The sequence below is a fragment of the Colletotrichum abscissum genome, assembly GCF_030869225.1.
Source record: "Colletotrichum abscissum strain IMI 504890 chromosome Unknown Scaffold_42.1, whole genome shotgun sequence".
In the NCBI taxonomy this organism is placed as follows: Eukaryota; Fungi; Ascomycota; class Sordariomycetes; order Glomerellales; family Glomerellaceae; genus Colletotrichum; species Colletotrichum abscissum.
In genome coordinates, this window is record NW_026850343.1 from 313,029 (window position 1) to 333,249 (window position 20,221).

Consider the following 20,221-nt stretch of genomic DNA (forward strand, 5'->3'; position numbering starts at 1 on the left):
TGCAACTATCGTCATTGTCGTCTTGCAGCACAGCTCCTGCCTGACAATTGGGGAAGGTGCGTGCCTCACTGGGGTAGGCAGGTAGGTGCCTTGAGTTGCTGGAGTAAGGTACGGAGTAGGGTATCACAAATTAAAAGTGGAAGGCAGCGAGGGGAAACGACAAAGGCAACAAGTCAGCAGGAGCACTGCATTAAAGCACGAAAACAGGCAGTAGCTGCGTAGCATTATGTACCTGAATATTGATCTGTACCTTCCTCGAACACAAGGCCAAGTCTCCAACGTCATCCGCTCTTACCTTCCTTTCCCCGGTACTTCCATCCAGAAAAACGTGTGGCCGGGACCGGATAAACCACGGGCAACACCTTTTGGGGGCTTAGCGGCTGTACCGTCTCCACAGTTCCTCCCTGGTCCACACCATCGTGGGTCATTCCTAGCTGGCAATTTTCCTTTCAAACCTTTGATTTTTTCGACGAGACAGCTCACCCTCCTCACCCACCCTCGCACGACGAACCGCATACGCTCGCGAACCGACCTCTCGGTATCTCGATCAATCCATCGTTTAGCAAGCCTGACATCAGCTACCTGCATCCCGCATCACTTCACGTGTATCATCATCTACAGCCAGTCGCGCGCCGACAAACCCACAACTCAATTACAGAATCCCTTTCGTGACCTGTCCACGAGAGATCGATCAGCAACTACCGAACCACCAAAAAAATACCACCACCCCTGCGCGCTGTTTGCACACCCCCAGACACTTGCTCATCGCCAGATACCTACTTTGCGCATAATTAACCATGCCTTCGAATCTACCATCAAGCTTCGCCTCGGCCGCCGCCGGCCAAAACGCCAACCGCGACGCGAGAGGCGGTCGACAGGACGGACGTGGAGCTGGCAGCGGGGAATGGTTAGTGACTTTCCCCATTTCGCCCAACAAACCCCCATCGCTACCCTGCTATTCTCTGTGCTTCCTGTTTGCGTCTGGAGATGATGAAGAAAAGTTGGCGTTCGCGTGATATTGGTGATGGTGACTCTATAGACCGCCACCTCGTTGGGTTCTCGCCACGTTGTCGCAATATCGCCAGACATCAGGATGCACAGCGCGGCTAGGATGTGACTGAGAGCCTGTACTAACGCCGCAAGCAGGGCTCGACGTGACGGCAGAGTTAACGGCACCCTGACCTTTCGACGATCCTCGACGACGCCCGGTCAGCCATCCCAACCCGCAGCCTCGTCCGAAAACGCCTTCCCCTCTACACCGCTCGACTCCGGCGCAGTTCCTCAGACCCCTGGCGCTGCGACATACGACTATCCTGCCCCTTCACAGTATCAGAAGGACTCAATTGTCGGTGTGTACAAGAACGGTGCGGCGGAAATAGACGCTTCCAATGTTTTTGAATCGGGATGGACTCCGGGACACACAAATGGAAGCGCTGCGCGAGGTTGGGGAAAAACCAACAATAACCACAATTCGCAAGATCCTGCTGCCTGTTGGAACAACCGGGGTGACAACAACCCCGTTGCTATCAATGGCATGTCTGAAGAGGAGAAGGAGGTGCGTCGGTCATTTGGAGCAGGCCACCGGGTAAATAATGCTAATATGAGACAGGCATTCGCATCTGATGTCAACTCTACTCTGAAGCCTCCCATCCAGAAACAGGAGGGCACCCAGGGACCGGGACCGAATGGACGGAAGGCGTCGCTATCACACGGTAGCGCCGCCGGATACGGATTACAATCGCCCTCGTCTGCCTCTAGACCTGGTACCCGGCGCCGAGAGACGACGGATTCCAACCCTTTTGGCAGCGGTCCCCTCGCTTCACCAAGTGCCACACGATTCGCTCGCGATGACCAACAGTCTTTCCTTTTTGGTCGCAAGAACAACGACGTCAAGGAGCAGGAGCCAGGCGAGGATGAAGGTGCTGGACAGCCTCAGTCTAAGCCGCCTTTTGGAAACCTGACGCGTAGCAACACGGCGGGTAATCCTTCCATGGGTGCCAATATCAGTTCTCTCTGGGGAGCTTCTCAGCCTCCTTCGGCCGGGGGTGCTGCTGGTGGCGGCGGCGGCGGCATGGGTAGTTTCGGCCAATTCGCTTTGCCAACTCCAACTTCGACTATTGGCGGTGGCAACCGTGGTGGAAGTCGCTTTGCAAACCTTATGAACAAGGAAGGCACCGACAGTCCCGCAATCAAGCCTAATGAAGCCTCGACCCCAGAAGCAACCCGATCTTGGCGATCCCGGCCCCGAACCGATACCGACCCCTTCGGCGGAGACGACAACTTATCTGGCAGCGCCGCACTCGGAGGTGCTCGAGACACCAGTCCCCCGCCGATCCCCAACCCTACCAATATTGGGATGTTCGAGACCCCGGTCAAAGGTTCAACTCAAGATTTTGGCATGTCTGGACTGAACCTGGGACGCCCTTCGGAAAACGAGCCTGGCCCAGCGAGCCCGTCGGAGACGAACCCTTATCGCAGCCCGCCGGCCGACCGAAACGAATCACAGGAGGAAGGATCGGGTGAGAAGCATCACGGCGGTGTGGCTGTGGGCGCTGAACAGAATCCTGGCTTCGGCACCGTGTCGCGCGGCTTCCCGACACACGCCTTTGACGGCAGCGATCGCAGTCAGACCAGTAGCGCTGGACCTAGAGGGTACGCCTCAGGCTGGCCTGTCCCTCTGTCTACGGGCACTCCTGACCGTGAACGCGCCGGGTTCGGCGGCGGAGTTTTCGGCAATGCTCTCTTCAGTCCTATGGGCACTGATCTCCAGTCTCCAGGATTGTCGAGTATCGGAGGTGGCGTCTTCGGCTCGGCTAGTGCTGCTGGCCTCGGTGGCCCAGGCACTATTGGCCGCAGTAAGTTGGGTTCTCTCTTCCCAGCTGCCATGCAAGCACAAATGCAAGGACACGAGCAGGAGAACTTGAGTGATTCGTTGCCCGACCTTCGGCAGAGCAACCCTCTCGGTGCAATCGGCCGTAATAACTTTAGTGTTGCGCCCAGAGATACCGGCAGCCCTCTCCGCAGCGGCCGGGGAGGAGTCTTTGAGGAAATGTTCCCCTCTGACCCTACTCGAACTCATAGCGGATTTGGAGGTGCCGACCACCCTGGCGCTGCGGGCATCGGCCACCCCCAAGCATTCACTCCCGGAGCTTCCACCGGTGGCGAGTTCGGGTCGACTCCTGTGCGCCAGATGGTCATGCCTGACCGTATGCGCTGGGTTTATCTCGATCCTCAAGGACAGGTTCAGGGCCCTTTCAGTGGTCTCGAGATGAACGACTGGTACAAGGCCAACTTCTTCACTCCCGATCTTCGGGTTAAGAAGGTTGAAGACCCCGAGTTTGAGCCTCTTGGACAGCTCATCCGCCGCATCGGAAACTCTCGCGAGCCTTTCCTGGTTCCCCAGATCGGCATCGCCCATGGCCCACCGTCTCAGGCTGGACCATTCTCACCCAGCGGCAACGTGGGTGTCATTCCTCCTCTCAGTGGTGTCTTCCCTAGCTTTGGTAGGACATTGACCGCGGAGGAGCAGAACAACCTCGAGCGAAGGAAGCAGGAGGAACAGCAAGCGATGGCACAACAGCGAGACTTTATGATGAGGCAGCAAGCCATCACCCGACTGCAAGGTCAAGGCCCAGGTGGTGTCCCAGGTTCTTTGCACCACCAGCACAGCGCTCACAGCTTGCAGAGCCAACCTAGCTTCAGCAGCATCTCCTCGCCGATTGGTCCTCACACCCAGCAGCCACCCATCGGAGGTGGAGCCGGCCCGACGTCTGGGTTTTTTGACTCGGCTACCCAGCAGGGATCTACTCAACCCCCTGTTGGTTCTGGACTCGACCATTTTCGTGAAGAGGAACTTGCCACACTGAACGCTTCCGAGCGCCAGATGCTTGCGAATGTTCCAGTCCCGCCTAGTCTTGCAGGTCTTTTTCCTCAGCAACCGGTCGGCGCTCCCGCGAATGAGGGCAACCTCCGGAACCACCTTCCCGGTACCGAGCAGTTGGACAAGGACGAAGAGGGATTTCGTGAGCGCTTGAAAGAGTTTGAGGATATCCGTGCCGAACGCGACTCCGAGCAGTCCCAGGAAGCCGCTACCAGCCAGAGCATTCAGGAAGATGTTGCTCAAGATGTTTCCGCTCCTGCCATGGCTCAGGCTATCAGCAACGAGCACCACAAGTCCCCCGCCCCTGGCATGAAGGAGATTATGGAGGAGGAGCATCAGCTTTCATTGACTCAGCGTGTCCAGCAAGCTCAAGCTGCCGCCGAAGCTGCAAAGAACGCTGCTGCCGGCCTTCCGATGCCGTTCCCTCCCCCCCTACCCGCAGCTGGTACACCTCTCCCGGCCCCCACCGCCCAGCGTGTCCGTTCCAACCTGCCCGAGCAGTACAACCGTTCCCAGACTGGAACTCCCGACACTGGGTCCGCCACTGAGCCCCCGCCATTGGCTCCTTGGGCCAAGGAGGCCGCTAGTCGCAAGGGACCTAGTCTGAAGGAGATTCAGGAAGCTGAAGCGCGCAAGGCTGCCAAGGCTGAGGAGGTTGCCGCCGAGCGTCGTCGTTTGGCGCTTGAGCAAGAGGCTGCGGCTCTTCGCGAGCGCGAGAAGGCTATTGTCGCTGCTACCGGCCTGCCTACCACCAGCACTTGGGGTAACGGCTCCCCTGTTGCCGCCGTCAGCCCTTGGACCAAGCCTGCCGTTGTCAAACCCACTCCAGGCACCAGCACCCCCAGCAAGCAGAAGACTCTTGCCGACATTCAGCGTGAGGAGGAAGTGAGAAAGCTCAAGGCTAAGGAGGTTGCCATCCAGACTGGACTGGCTACTGCTGCTGCCGGCAAGCGTTATGCCGACCTTGCGACCAAGCCCAATGCTGCCACTGGCCTCGCTCAATCCAGCACGCCCGCCCCGCCTCCTGGTCCCGGTTGGGCGACCGTGGGAGCCGGCGGTAAGGTCAAGGTGCCCACCGGACCTGCCTCCCAGACGAGATCCGTTAGTGCCGCTGGCATAAAGCCGGTCCCGGTTGTTGCAAAGCCGGCTGTCAAGCCTGTTGCCACCGTGATTGCGGCCGCCCCTGCTAAGGGCAACGTTGCCATGGATGAGTTCAACAAGTGGCTTCACCACGAGTTGTCCCGTGGCCTTAACGGAGTTGATGGTAAGTCAACCAGTTCAACCTAGACCTGAAATTCAGTGCTAACGTCGTTTTTAGTGGACACTTTTGCTGGCATCCTTGTTGAACTCCCCCTTGAGGATGGTATCATTGCAGACGCCGTTTACGCCAACTCAAAGACGATGCACGGAGCACACTTTGCTGAAGAGTTTGTTCGCCGCAAGAGACTCGCCGACAAGGGTATCGTTGAGAAGCAAGGCGCTGTTGACAGCAAGACGGGCAGCTCTTCCAGCGGATGGAACGAGGTTGCCAAGAAGGGCGGCAACAAGGAGACGCCCCCTGCTGCTGCCGGAGATGCCGGTATCCAAGGCGCAGGCTTCAAGGTTGTGCCCACGCGCAAGAAGGCAGGAAAGAAGAGCAACTAGGAGCAGCCACCCGCTGCCGCTGGTGACGCTGGTATCAAAGGCACCCGCAAGAATGCGAGAAAGAAGAACAATTAGAAAATGCTGCGGGAAAATTCGCGGCGGAGGATGGCCTGGAACTCTCTGATTAGGCTATGCTTGACGATCATGTCTAAACGGCGAAGTTGTGGCTCAGGATTACTGTCATTGGTACACAGCGTATGTAAGCGCTCTACTGTAGCGATAGGTAGCATGTCAGAAAGCATTGTTGTAAGGGCGTGTCCCACATTACAACGTGATGCCACTTTTGGCTGGCTTGCAGCTTTATGAGATGGGCCATGGTGAGTGAGTCTTTGAAGTACTTGAGGTCGAAGTTGAGGTACCTAAGGTGGAGATGTTTTCGGTGAGATGCAAGGTGAGTGGCTTATGTAAGGCGGTAGGTGAAAATTTGCCCCGCCCCCACCATGGAAATTTCGATTTCACAGGGCATCGAAACACGCCGAATTCACCGTCTGAGTCACTTGATCTTCAACCAAGACGAATATTGTCACCTGTGATATTCTAGACAAAATCGAACTACGAGTGAGCCTAACTCCTTTATCTCTGGATACTTTCTATCCAGAAAAAGCGAGGTCATCGAGCATTTCTTTCTGGCGAAACTACCCCGCGACGCGCGGGGCAGAAAAGAAAAGGTCACTTATCGCGACCCAGAACCCCTCGATATCACAAGCGAGGCGCAACCATTGATTCCACATTCGAATACATCATTTGAGCCATGACGGATGCGCAAACAAATGGCCCTCAGGCTACGGCCTCGCTGCTTTCCCGGTTCACAGATGGCGCCTACATCGATGTCTTGACGTCTTCAGTGGCTAAGGATCTCATCACCAGATTTACCACCAGTCTTCAAGCCCAGACCGGCGGAGAAAATGCCAATCCCACAGCAACGTCAAAAGAGTCACTATCCGAAGATGAGATCGCTATAGGTCTTGCCGCCCTCAACGCGTTTTTGCAGTCAAACGTCACGGGTCCCGTGCTGGAGCACGCTCACAAGGTAGAAGCACTCTTCACTGAGGCCTTCACGGCAGGCAATGACGAAAGAGGATCATCAGCAGACACCCTCAAGGCGCTACGCAAAGACAGTCTCAAGGCCCTCGAAGTCGACGGCGTCTCACCGTATCCTTACATCCCGCACATTGAGCTCTTTGCGCTCGCCCGCTTTGTCTTCCACGAAGCCTCCTCGGCCAGCGATGCCATCATCAAACTCTCTTCTTCTACCTCATCCCGCCTGAGTCTGCCCTGGACCCGCCTACGCGTCAACGTATGGCACTTCAAGCTGCTCAGCCAGCCGTCCCTCGGCCCCGGCGCCAACTTTGCAAAGGCATCGCAGTGGATTGACGTCCCGACGCTGGCGGAGCAGATTAATCTCGGCATGGAGACCGTCCGGAAGCAAATCCTTGACGAGGATGTGTGGTCGACGAGCGAGGAGGCCTGGTCACGCGAAGAGAGGGTGCAGTTCTTGCTTGAGGTGTCCAACACGCACATTATGCTCGGCCGGGATGATCGGGCGCGTGAGGCGCTGGAGGAGGCGACCAAGTTGAACAACTTTGCGTACGCGCTCTCTGGTGCGCTGGGAAAGAGGACGAAATTCCAGGAGAAGAGCACGAGTCAGCTTGTTGTTCTCGCAAAGAGCGATGATACGACCGAGGGCGAGGGAACGGCAGCAGACGGCGAGGAGGAGGCCAAGCCTGAGGCTGTTGCCCTCAATGATGATACCCTGCTCGAGGAGATTCAGTTCTCCAAGGAGGCGAGCGGCAAGCATGGAGAGCTCGCTGCCACATCTTCGGGGCTTCCCGCGGCGCTGGCAGATTTGTCTCCAGAGGCGCAGCCGCAGCTGTCGCCCCTCGACCAGATTATTCTCCTTACTGAAGCAACACTCAAGGATACCTTTTCTCCCGTCGACACTCTGACTTCAGAGGAGGTTCTCCCCTACGCCGTGCGCGTGGTTTCGGACAAGGCTACAAACTGGCAAATCTACTCGCAAGCCCTCCTTGTCCGCTCCCGCATTGAAGTTCACCGCAGCAGAACAGTCGAAAGAGGTGTTCTGCAGATGCAAGCCGTCGTGGACCAAGTCGTTGTCGACACCTCGGAAGTACCCCGCCCGAAAGCCGAAGATGTCGCCAACAACGAACCCGCCGACGTCCCCGCCATCGCCGTCTCCGCCCCAGGTGAGCCCGAGATCGACACTGCCGTCGCGGCACCCGTCGACACGGAGAAGCCCACATCTTTCTTCCCCGCCGCCAAGGAAACGGATACCGCCCCCGCCCACGTCCGGCTGCAGTACATCCACGCGCTCTCTTCCCCTCCCAAATGGCACCTCGAGTCCGAACTCGCCTATTCATGGGCCGGCGTCGGCTCCCTCGTCTCCGCCCTCGAAATCTTCAAGCGTCTGCGCCTCTGGGCCGAAGTCGCGCTCTGCCTCGCCAGCAGCGCCTCCAACGACGACGACTCAGGCCGCGGCAACGGCGGCGAGGAGAAGGCCAAGGCGCTCGTGCGCTGGCGGTTGTTCCATCGCACGGGACAACCTGTCGTCGAGAACGCGGATGCTGATGCGGAGGACCTTGACGCGCGGGATGTGACGTACCTCAACCCTGCCGACTTCACCGGCCCCGAACGGAGTCCGCCGCCGCCAAACGCGCCGAGGCTGTTTTGTATCCTTGGTGATTTGGAGAACGAGCCGGCGCACTGGGAGCGGGCTTGGCAGATTTCGAACCGGCGGTTTGCGCGCGCGCAAAAGTCGTTGGGAGAGTGGTACCTTTCGCAAAAGGAGTGGACCAAGGCGCAGGACGCATATAAGCTCGCGACGCAGTGTAACCGGTTGAGTCCCGAGATGTGGAGCCGGTTGGGCGATATCAGTCTCCGGCTGGGCCAGTTCCCGGATGCCGCGGAGGCGTATAGTCGGGCGATTGGCGCCGCTGGGGATGTCGTTGGCGGCGAGGACGCGAGGACGTGGAGTAACTTGGGCAGTTCGCTTTGGAGCATGTACCTCGAGGCCGTGGAGGAGGTCAAGAAGCAGATTATCGAGGAGAAGAAGAATGGCACGGCGGAAGCAAATGCGTCAACCGAAGAAGCAGAGGACGAAGATGACGAGGAGCCGAAGAAGCGGGAGAGCAAGGCCAAGGACCCGGCTACGTTGCTATCCCAGTCCCTGGCGGCCTACAAGCGCGGCGCATCGATCGCGCAGGATAATTGGCGCATCTGGGACAACGTCCTCACCCTCGCGTCGCGGATGCGTCCGCCCGCCGTCTCGGAGATGGTGCAGGCCCTCCGCGCCATCATCCGCATTCGCAACACCGAGGACGCGCTCGACGACGACGTCCTCCGCGCGCTGCTCCAGGAGAGCGTGCTCACCAAGGAAAAGGAGAATGACGAGAGTAAGACGGGGGTATACGTCCCGCCGCGGGGTACTATTGAGAAGGCCGTCGTTGCGCTTTTCGAGGAGAGTGTTGTGCCGCTTATCACGACACGGTCAGAGCTGTGGGAGCTCATTGTCCGAGAGCGGGTGTGGAGACGGGACTACACCGGCGCCGTGGATGCTGCGGAGAAGGCTTGGAGGGCGGCGATGGGGGCCGGTGCGGGCGGTGGGTTGAAGGCTTCTTCGGCGGGATCGGGCGGGGCCGGGGACGATTTGAGCCGGAATTGGCTTGCGGATAAGGGGGCGTGGAAGGTTGTTGTCGCGAGGACGGACGAGCTTGTTAGTGTGTTGGAGAACTTTGGGAGCGAGGTTGAGAGTGTGGGCACTCGGTGGAGAGGCAAGGCGAGGAATGCGGTTAGGAGTGTGATGAGTAGAGGAAAGGAGGCGTGGGAGGGGACGGAGGAGTGGGTTTTGTTGGAGGGGATGATGGACGGGTTGAAGTTGTGAGGTTTGAGTCCGTGATGGTGATGGATGGCGCGTCGTGGTAGACGTCTGTCGGACGGTGGATGAATGTATTCAAATGAATAGGACTCAAACGCCAAGATGGCGATCTTCTTCAAACCCTTTTGTGAAAGCTCGCCAACCGTCACGGGTCGGGTGAGTTTCGGGGTCTATGGATGAGTATATCTTGGGGGAAGCACGATGCATCACTTACCTATGGAATCCATACGGATCTTCGCAAAATGTCCTTCGTCCTTTGAGAAGTGAGATGATCTCATCGTGAGACTCCACCAAAGTTTACTCTGCAAAGCAACACAGCATCGAGGGAAACCAAGAGCAAGCCCACCCAGGTTCATGCAACGTCATCGCCAGTCTCAATGTCTTTGGATGCCATTCAGGGCGGAAGCCTCCCAAACATGCAGGAAATCCAAAATCCTGCTCGGCAGACTTCTCAATATCTCGTATCGGTGAATCTTTTCACGGCATCCTCTCATCTTGACGCCAAAAACTCACCAAAAGTTCGGATGAACGTTCACTGAAGCAGAAAGACTCTGGAGACTTTGGAAATGAGTCACCCATCAATGCGCCGCTTCCTAATGATCTCCTAATTGCTTAGGATGAGTTTCCATGCGATTAGCTTCTTAAACTGCCTGTGAATAATCCTTCAAGAATTGGGAGGTCTCGACCGCCATGCTGCCTAGAGTCTGGCCTGGGGGAACGGGCCCGGTTCAGGGGTAGCCCCGGAAAGGTGGAGACGATGGGACCGGGGAAATCAGGCAGTCTACCCCGGCTGAGCGGCACGACGCTCGGTAGTGTTTATTAGTGGCAGTTCTGCCTGAAATTCATCCCCGTCCGATGCCATGTGAATTGCGTTAGGACTTTGACTTCATCCTTGAGATTGTATGAAGTTGATGTGCAGTTGCTGAATATAAAGATGAGAGGGAACGGCCATTGGAAATTTACATTAGGAGAGTCATCACCTTCAAGCAGATCATTGTTGCCTATCCTCATCAACAACCTATCTCAACACACGTATAGGATATGTACATTCTTTACGATAAGAATAACCCCTTAGATCATATTTCACACATTCAGATGCCTCCCGTTTCAGCTCAAGAAACCGCCTCCATGTCTCTCAGATTTAACAACTTCACTGACGGTGAGACGGTTCACCAGGTACGTGATGAACGCACACCATCACTAAGAGCACATCGTCTGAAAGATACGCTTCTGACTTTGCCCTCAAATAGCGCTGTGTAATCATCAAAGGAACCTACACGCCGGGCTCTAACGTTTGCGATGACTTTGCAACAGTCGAGGCTAACGACAGCACAAACACGACTTTCCCAACCCAAACCTGGCCCATCGCAGATAACAGGATCAAAATCATCGCCCTACTCTCCCCAGGCCTCAACACACTCACCATCACCCGCACATCCGGCACTCAAACCATCACCAACGAGCTCAACCTAACATACATCCCCCTCCTCCAATTACCCCCTCTCCACCTCGCCGTAATGGTCGCAAAGGACTCCCCTCTCCTCATCGACTGCCCGCCTCTCAAACACGGCGCCACTTCTACAGCTCACTCTTCTCTCGATGCTGCCATCGCCAAGCTCCGCATGTCTGCGTACATGTGGCAAGCCCTCACCGCCGAAGACATGCGACTCAAGGGTCTCGGCCGTCGCTCCTTTAGGCTGGAGGAGGAATGGGCTGCCGACACGACTAGCCGCGAGTTTCTGAACGGGCTGCACGAAGATGCTCTCTTTGACAGTGGTGCCATGCGCTCTACTGCCAAAGTCCATATTGTTCGATCGGAGAGGACGACGGCAGAGATCCGTGACGCGGAGGTTGCACAACAGAACGAGACCGCAAAGTCAAGAGATGGATTGTTTGACTACTTTTTGGATGCCCTTGCGGCCCAGGGTTCGCCTTTCGAGGCTTCGGCGCATCCAGTTGTCGCGGGTATGATTCTTGATTCGCACTTTTCTGTGAGCAAGAAACTCATCCTCGGCCACGCCGCACTGGGATGTCATAACCCGACTGGTGTGTCCCTCGGCATGATGGGCAGTCACCTGACGTACTCGTGGCCTCGGTTCCTAGAGGAAGTCTCGGACTGTCTTCTCGACACTCGCGCCCCAGGACAGACAGTCGGCGACGACAACGGAGAGTGCGGGACGTTCTGGGAGGCTTGTTCGATTGGGCAGGGCGCGTTCTTGCACGAGGTCGGACATGCTTTTGGGGCTCCGCATACGACTGGTATCATGGCGCGCGGGTACTCTGGCCACTGGCCCCGAAACTTCCTTGTCAAGACGGCGTACTCTCAGAAGGTCAACAAGGAAGGTTTTGTCGTGGTTGATGGGCAGACGGAGAACGATGCTAGGTGGGATCTGCGGGATGCCCTGTCCTTCCGGTCCCTCAACCACTTCTGGCTACCCGGCGATACCAGACTGTCAGCGGTGCAGCGATCGAGCGCCCCGACTGTCTCACTCATCAACATTGAGACTGATGATGTCGGAGTTGAGATTGCTTGCGCAGCCAACCTCGCTCGCATGGAGTTCAACGACAAATCTGAACTCCTTCCATCCATGGATTGCCCGGCCTGGAAAGTGTCTTACACTCTCAAGGAACTCGAAGCCCGCTTCTCCCGCGACGAGAACCTGAAGCTCTACGTGCTCGGTATGAACGGCAAGACCAAGACGGTGCGCGATCTCTGGCGTCTCTTCTCATCGACCACGTACGTCCGCATTCCCGGGTCGGACGTCCTTCTGCGCAAGCGATCCGTCGTGACGAAGGACCTCGAGGAGTCGGCCGATGATGGCGAGGGAGAAAAGTTCTGGTCGTGGGCGACGCTGCTTACACGCCGGAAGAGCGATGGGTCTGTTGTGCGGGCGAACTCGGTGGATGTGCGGACTGGATGTATCCTTGACGGCGCGTATGTGCATTTCCCTGACGGCGATCGTGTGAACTGTGGTCCTCGGATCAATAAGTGGGGTGGTGGTGAGCATACGTTTGGCGGTCATGCCTCTGAGGAGGTTAAGATCCCCAAGGGTGCAGAGATTGTCAAGATTGAGGTGTCTAGGGAGGAGGATACCCTTCGCGGTATGAGGATTCATCTGAGTAATGGCTCGTCTGGCGGTGCTTTGACGGGATATGGGGATATTCCCGAGACCTCGACTCTTGGTAAGTAACCTGGTGTCCAATTTGCCACATGAGATTACTGACTTGGTATAACAAAACAGAGGCGCAAGCAGACGAGTGTATTGTCGGATTCTATGGCCGCAGCTGGTGGGGTAGCAACTTTGATGGCTTGGTTGAGTTTGGTATCATTACCGCTCCCAAAGACTTTGAGTTGCCGGACGTTGTGTACGGAATGATGGAGCTTCAGAACACAGAAGGAGGTCTCGAGGTATGAATCTTTTGCTGCTATATGACATCGCCGAAGAAAGGCAGCTAACATCTCTTAGCGTGAGGCAGATTTTGAAAATGGGGATGAGGAAATGGACGACGAGGAGTAGGTGGCGACGGCTTGCGGTTGCTGGAGCTGAACCAGCCTGGGAGATCTACACTGATAGAGAAGTCAAGTCGAATAATTACATACAGTATCTCTTTTGCCTGCAAGGCCAGGTTGCTGATTAGTCTTGTTGTCATTTGAATACCATACAATTTGCTCAACTTGACGAAGGCACCGTCGACTGAGCTAAACGCATAATCTCTTCTTCAATCATGCGCAACGGATCAAACGTGCCCGCTTCTTTCCTAAGCTCCTCTGCTCGTCTCTTATACTTCTCATCACCCAGAACCTCTGTGACTGCCTGCTCCACGACGCTCACAGATGGAGGTGACTCGGCTAGAAACGCCCCCAAGCCAGACCACTCGATCCTTCTCCCAATGTCTGGCTTGTCAAACGTGTTGCCTGCTTGCACCATAGGAAGACCATTCGAAACCGCATGCTGAAACCCTCTGTACCCGCTGTTCGACACAAAGACGTCCGCGTGTGCCAGAATCGCGTCATACGGGAAGTAATCCACCACCCGAGCATTTGCGGTCAATTTCCCGTCCGTGAAGGTGCTTGTGTCGAGAGTTGCTCCGGTCACGCAAAGACACGCGACGACTAGAACATCGTGATGTGTAGCAAAGGCCTTGATTGTCGGGATGATGAGTTCCTTGTGGTCCAGGACTTCCGTTCCCTGGGCCACAAAGATGATCTTCTTGCGATTGAGATTTGATACCTGGAGAGATGAGCTGTTTGAGAGAACGTCGTTGAACCACGTTGGATATGTGAGGTCAGTTGAAATAGGTTTGATCGGGAGTGTGCCCGCGAACTTGATTTTCCGTGGCCAGTCGGATGACGGAAACTCAAGACTCGGGAGACACATCTGCAGGACTGTGTCGTGACAGACCGTCGATGCATCCCAGAAGGGATGTTCCATGCTCGTTGAGAGTCCATCGTAAAGGCACTCAACGGGCTTGGGACATCCCATCATTCCCAAAACCCACCTCGCGCGATCTTCAGCAGCGCTGTTCCACGTCTCCTTGAATGCTTTCGCATTCCTTGTCCGCCCTTTCTCACTGTCATCGAAAGGGAGTCCAGATCCCCATGGTGGCCGCTCAGGGCTGGTCCAGAACACTGGCACGACACCGATCCCGATAGTCCGAACAACCTCGTCCTCTGCAAACAGTTCTGGCAAGTCGGTGCCCAACTTCAACGCCAGCGTCCCAGAAAAGCACGTATCCGACAGAACGATGATTTGGCAGTCGGGCTCTCGTCGCCTCATACCCGCCAACGCCACCCGCACTGACTCCAGCCCGCTTGGTAGCAACGAGATGAATCCCCCATCGAGAGATGCGGCAAGTCTCGTGGCTGGATCCGATGCGTGTGCGATGTCTGGCCAGCGAGATGGATCGTCGAGGGTTTTCCAGAGTCCGATGATGGGACTGAAATGGGCGCCGACTGCCTCGATTATCGGCTTCCACCTCTTTGTTCCCAAGACCGTAACGTCGAAGCCGCTGCTGACGAGATGTTTGGTGATTTGAAGCGCTGGTCGCATGTGCCCCTCACGTGGGGGTACAGCATAGAGAACCCAGGGCTTTGTCATTTTTTGGACCAGCATTGTGTCTAGTCGGATGTCATGAGCTACTAGAAAAGAACGAAAGGAAGCAAACGGTTTCGATATCTCTTACCTCTTGTCAAGTCGCCATTGAGATGAAGTGCTTGGACGGGGTAATTGTCCAGTTCTCGTTATCAGAGCTAACTCAATTAGCAGATGAGTCCGGGGTCCTAAATTGCTGTCAGATAAGCCAGGGCTGGACGAATTAAGAACGCTGAGGTTGAAGATCAAAGCTTGTCTGGAAGTACACGAGTCAGCCTTAGATTGAGCCCCAAAACCACGTTCAACCACATTTCGACCCAGGGAGATTGGAGTCTCAAGGGGTTTTGACGGGGTGAAGCCAAAGTGGCTGCTTCGATGCCATTTGAAACCACTGCTTTTGTGCAGTGCTCATATGACACCTCAATTACATCAGATCCTAGTGATAAGGGATTTCGTTTTTATCTCAACCCAAAAGTCACTGGGTTCACTTCATGGGACCCCCTTGATTGCTTTCATTTATTTTGAGTTTGCAAACAACATGCGTACGGAGAACGTCGAATTGAGACAGATATCGATAATCGCCTGACTCGGGGACCGCGATATGTGTTGCGATGACTCTTTCGGCGCCAGGTCATCATTTGGACCCAAGTCTCAGCTTCGCATCCGTATGCAGCATCCTCGAGCACATAAGATTTGAGAAGCAGAGCGAGGAATCCTTTAGACCACTAGAACGACGCCAGGAAAGGAAATTTAGAATCCTTGACCCCAACACCATTTTAACAGCACATTGAGACATAGATTGGACGGTCGATGACTGCCAGAGCTTCTAGAAAACCAGGGCCTAGAGATTTTGTGTCATTGACACCGATGCTTACAGCCTTGCAGAATGTGCAGCTCAGTTTATCAGACCATTTCTAGTGTTACTTTCCAGGAACATGAAGGCTAGAAACTCGGGATCAGGACTATGGTGGTTGCATGAACCAATGGATTATGTTCACGCTTCAATCTCAGATGGCCGGGTGTATTTAATGGTCGTTGGCTGCCTTCATGCAGGTTGAGCGTTTACGCCAATTGAAGTTCGTCATCAAGCGCTCTGCTGCCTAAAGTAAGGCTTCCATCAGGCAATGCCAAATTGAGGGGTAATACAAGGTCAACTGATTAATTTCACGAGGGACTCTTTTGCTGGTTGCATTTGCTTGCCTAGCAGTCCTGATTACCTCAAAAAGTTTTTCTCCCACTACCAAAGTTTTCATTTAGTCTTGTCCAGTCACCACGCGTGAGCTTTCAACACGGGACTCGTGTCTGGCTTCTGAAAGATCTGGAAGCTGCTACGAATATTCCATCAGCGATGTCAGCCAACGAGTCGAAACGCCGTTCTGAACCGAAACCGATAGACAAGACCGCGTCTTTCCAATATCAGCCCTTGGAAAAAGGGGTCGACTGCACGAGATTCTTGAGTATTCATCCTGCGAAAAATGCCAGCGACCCTACCATAAGTTGCGCCTTGAATCACATTGCATTCGGTGAAAAGCCAAGCTACGAAGCTCTGTCATACAGATGGGGCGAAGAGGCTCCTGTGCACACGATTGTGCTCAATGGTCATCCATTCCTCGTGAGGAAGAATCTTCGTGATGCTCTGCTCTACCTCCAGAATAGAGGCAATGGCGGACTTCTGTGGGTTGACGCGATCTGCATTGACCAAGCGAATGTGCAGGAGCGCAACAGGCAGGTTGCCATTATGAGACATATTTACTTCAGAGCACGAACAGTCGTTGTTTGGTTGGGAAGTACTTATTCACAATTCCAAGAGGGAATGGGCCCTCTCGAGGCTCGCTTTGCTCCAGAAGAGAGCTCGATGGATGAAAGCCCGACCACTGCGACGGAATCCGGCGAGGCCAACGACGAACATGCGACAAATTTGAAATGCGAGCGCGAAATGGTGCTTCGGTTGGCGAAAGACGAGTACTGGAACCGAGTCTGGATCGTTCAAGAGATCGGACATGCTAGGCAGAGGCGGGTCTGCTTTGGAAACATGGAGTTGAGCTGGGGTAATTTCATCAGGATGATGACCCACCACAGCGTTACGAATGAAGGGCCACTTCGATTAAACCAGCAAGTCGAACAGAAATACCAGGGTTCTCATACTTTGAGACGTCTTCTTCACGATCACCAGAGGTCTCGATGCCAAGACCCAAAGGATAAGATCTTTGGGCTGATTGGTCTAGCAGTAGATGGCAATGGCTACCCCAGCCCAGACTATGACAAGTCAGTGATTCAAATTTGGACCGAAACGATGGAGTTCATGAACAGCCGAAGCATGTTCGATGATAAGAATGAACTTGATATTTTATCGCACGCAAATTTGATCAAATTCCTTCTCATGGGGACACGAAGCACACCGATTCAACAAATCTTGAGACCCTATGTTGCAGAACCTGAGAGACAACCTATCTCACTCCGACATGGATATATACACCCCCACGCATTCAAATTGACTGGATATCTCCTTGGAACTATTCGATCTCTAGGCCCTTCAGTGAAAGACGTGGCTGGCAATCTAGATAAAGTCGACGAGTGGTCCCATGGGGTCCAAACCAACTACGGAGACGATCTCGGAAATGCCTGCAGGCAGAGCGACGATCTTATAGGGGCCATCTTGAACAAAGAGAACAGGGTCATTGGACAAATGTGCTTCAATCAGTCCAGTCTTGTCATCTGGGAGGATCGAATCGATCGCAATTACTTTGTGACAGATTTGCTAGATTGGATGGAGGAAAACAAGCACATAATGGGATCTCCTGGAAGCTTCTCAAGCCACCCCGACCATTCATCGTATGACATCTCCGAGGACTCTCAAGACCCTGAAACTCTCCTGTATCAGCTGCGGACTGGTCGTCACTCTGATCAAAGTCCTGAGTGGAAAATGGGGGTCGTTCCAAGCAAAGCTGCATTGGGAGACATTGTATGCTGGGTTGGAGGCACCAAGACGGCCTTGCTCGTGAGGCCAACAGGCAGGCGAAAGGTGGATTACAATAAGGAAGACTACGCGAGATTTCAAGTAATCGGTACAGCCATGATCGCCGAAGATATTGCAGACTCGACAATTGATCATCATCGGAGACTGAATATTCAGGGTGTGAGTGGCCTGGGCCGCTATAAACAGGATACAAAATTGACAGGGAAATTATCTCTGATATTGGACGCTCGTACCCTCTACATCATCCTACTTGGAAGTCAGCATCGTGCTGGTCGTTGACTCTTGCACTTAGTTCTTCTTTTCACTTTCCTAATCAAGTCATTGTTCAAGGTACCACATACGAGCCAAAGGAGAAGATAAGTACTTTCTTTTGGATTATTATTGAGCGAAAAAATATTCTGGAATGCTTCTCTGATATCCCTTAATATACACCTCCAGTTAAGGTTCAAATTTAAGGAAAATGCTTGGCTCTATGTATTGTCTTTGAAGGTTCGGATCTGAAAGCATCGAGATGTGAATTTACGTCAATCTGAAGTTCATCAGAATACGGAGCGCTTGGTCTCATGTAGCCTGGACTCAAGCTGACCAGGGGGACGATGTAGGATTCCGACTTCTGGGCCTCGGAGCCGAGTATCAGTCGGTCATCGACGTAAGACTGGCTCTACGGATATAAATACTCGAGGTTCTTCTAACAGAGTACCACACTGCTCTGCCGGGCGGCCGTTTATTTTGCCAAAAGCCTCAACCCGGACCACCTTTTGCGCGTTTGAATTAAACTATGGATCATAAGGGACACGGTCATCTCGACGACATGGAGATTAATAATGCGAGTGGTGGCGACCAATACAAGGTTGTAACCACGGTACCAACAATAGCCGCAGATGAGGCTGTTAAGGGGAGACTACAACAATTGTACCAGGATCAGGGGGTAAAGGCTCAATTTATCACATCCTTTGCGGCGGCAATCGCTCACATATTCTGTTCGTGAATAGGCAACTTGGGAAAGTCCAGATGACCCCCATGATCCCTACAACTGGCCGACGTATCGCAAGGTTACAATTGCGGTACTGATTTCAACTGGGCAGTTGATCACTCTAATGTCAACCAGCATGATGGCATCCGCTCTACCACAAATATCGCGAGATCTTGGTATCAGTGCTACCACAACACAAATCACTTTCTCGCTATTCGTTTTGGGCCAAGCATTTGCCCCTTTCCTGATCGCAGCTTTGTCTGAGATGTATGGGAGAAAGCCTGTCTGGATCGGTTCGTGTTGCTTCTATCAGCTTTGGAATGCACTCTGTCCCGTCGGAAAGAGTGCGCCGTTGTGATTGCCGGAAGGTTCCTGTCCGGTTGTGGAGCCAGTGCTGGTGTAGTGGTATTTGAACCCCGATTACATTCTCGCTAATTCCTACGTAGGCATGAACTGACGATGGTTGATAGTTGACAGGTCCCATCATGGCTGACATGTACCGGGCCAAAGACCGTGGTAAATCTCTTGCAATAGCATCGTTCATCCCATACTTTGGCCCCGCGCTAGGCCCCATCGTTGGCGGGCTTGTGTCGGATCATATCGAGTGGCGGTGGCTGTTCTGGATATTGTCCATATTCTCAGCAGCAAACACTTTCGTCGCATACTTCTTGGTACATGAGACCTACACGCCGATCTTGCTTCAGCGCAGACTTAAAAGTCGATTCCCGAGCAGCCGCAGTTGCTTCGATCAGCCCGGGACCGGAGTTGTCCACAGGGGGCTTTCCAAGGGACTATCCATCCATCTTCTCAGACCGATGATAATCCTAACCAGTCGTCCAATCATCCTGATTATATCATGGATTTGGGCAATCAGCTTCGGTCTCTACGTGCTCGTTCTCTCGTCATTTGCCAGCCTTTGGATGGACAAATACGGCCAATCACAAACCCAAAGTACGCTCAACTACATTGCTCTAGCCATCGGCATCACAATCTCTTCGCAGGCTGGAGGTCCACTCATGGACTACATTTTCCGACGTCTCCGAGACATATCCAATGGCGAGACAACTCCGGAGTTTCGAGTGCCCTACCTCATCATTGGTGTCATTCTCCTCCCCGTAGGTTTGTTCTGGTATGGATGGGCGGCAGGGAGGGGCATGCATTGGGCTTTCGTGGATGTCGGCGCCGCTATCTTTACTTGCGGAACGTTCATCACGGGTTCTGCAATAAACGCTTACTTGATTGATGAGTTCAAACATGCTGCATCGGCAAGCGCGGCAGCACGTATGCTGTCCAATGTGTTTGGTTTCGCTTTCCCCATCTTCGCCCCACAACTGTTTAGCAGGCTCGGATACGGCTGGGGCAATAGTCTGCTGGCATTTGTGTTCATAGGAGTTGGACTGCCATGCCCCGTCGTACTTTGGATCTGGGGCGCAAAGATACGGGCTCTAGGGCGAGGAGCTCAAGATTGAGTACTTTTAGTAATTACAGGTATCATCAAGGTCAATTATAGAGGATGGAGGTTAAAGGTAGTTAGAGTCACAGGAATGGTACGCACGTGGTTTGCAAAAGCGTTGAATTCCATTATATCTCAGTCATCAGATCCCAGATTAATCTAAATTCACAACGAACACCCGAGCTTGAAGCAGTGGAATAGACCAAGAACAATTACTACAACCGTCTGGAAACGGTCACCTTCCTAGCTAGACCTGAAGTCAACCATGAACCCGATATTGTAAGAAACGCAACCCATATGTAGAGTCCG

At 54.1% G+C, this 20,221-nt stretch overlaps 6 protein-coding genes across 6 annotated transcripts; 5 read left to right on the forward strand and 1 right to left on the reverse strand.

Annotated features, from left to right (window-relative positions):
- Positions 1-797: 797 nt before the first annotated feature.
- On the forward strand, positions 798-5,524 carry CABS01_13102 (GYF domain-containing protein; the record flags this gene model as incomplete). Its single annotated transcript, XM_060546448.1, has 3 exons — positions 798-907; positions 1,147-5,144; positions 5,199-5,524. The coding sequence occupies 3 exons, from the start codon at positions 798-800 to the stop codon at positions 5,522-5,524; spliced, it is 4,434 nt and encodes a 1,477-aa protein (XP_060395346.1).
- A 751-nt stretch (positions 5,525-6,275) lies between these two features.
- On the forward strand, positions 6,276-9,422 carry CABS01_13103 (TPR repeat-containing protein; the record flags this gene model as incomplete). The annotated part of the gene is made up of 1 exon (XM_060546449.1): positions 6,276-9,422. One exon carries the CDS (start codon positions 6,276-6,278, stop codon positions 9,420-9,422), a length of 3,147 nt encoding a protein of 1,048 aa, XP_060395347.1.
- A 1,035-nt stretch (positions 9,423-10,457) lies between these two features.
- Positions 10,458-12,934, forward strand: CABS01_13104 (metallopeptidase; the record flags this gene model as incomplete). The annotated part of the gene is made up of 4 exons (XM_060546450.1): positions 10,458-10,592; positions 10,667-12,599; positions 12,659-12,825; positions 12,884-12,934. 4 exons carry the CDS (start codon positions 10,458-10,460, stop codon positions 12,932-12,934), a joined length of 2,286 nt encoding a protein of 761 aa, XP_060395348.1.
- Positions 12,935-13,087: 153 nt separating this feature from the next.
- Positions 13,088-14,515, reverse strand: CABS01_13105 (UDP-glucuronosyl/UDP-glucosyltransferase; the record flags this gene model as incomplete). The annotated part of the gene is made up of 1 exon (XM_060546451.1): positions 13,088-14,515. The coding sequence occupies one exon, from the start codon at positions 14,513-14,515 to the stop codon at positions 13,088-13,090; it is 1,428 nt and encodes a 475-aa protein (XP_060395349.1).
- A 1,342-nt stretch (positions 14,516-15,857) lies between these two features.
- Positions 15,858-17,765, forward strand: CABS01_13106 (HET domain-containing protein; the record flags this gene model as incomplete). Its single annotated transcript, XM_060546452.1, has 1 exon — positions 15,858-17,765. One exon carries the CDS (start codon positions 15,858-15,860, stop codon positions 17,763-17,765), a length of 1,908 nt encoding a protein of 635 aa, XP_060395350.1.
- Positions 17,766-18,944: 1,179 nt separating this feature from the next.
- On the forward strand, positions 18,945-19,928 carry CABS01_13107 (major facilitator superfamily transporter; the record flags this gene model as incomplete). The annotated part of the gene is made up of 1 exon (XM_060546453.1): positions 18,945-19,928. One exon carries the CDS (start codon positions 18,945-18,947, stop codon positions 19,926-19,928), a length of 984 nt encoding a protein of 327 aa, XP_060395351.1.
- Positions 19,929-20,221: the final 293 nt, after the last annotated feature.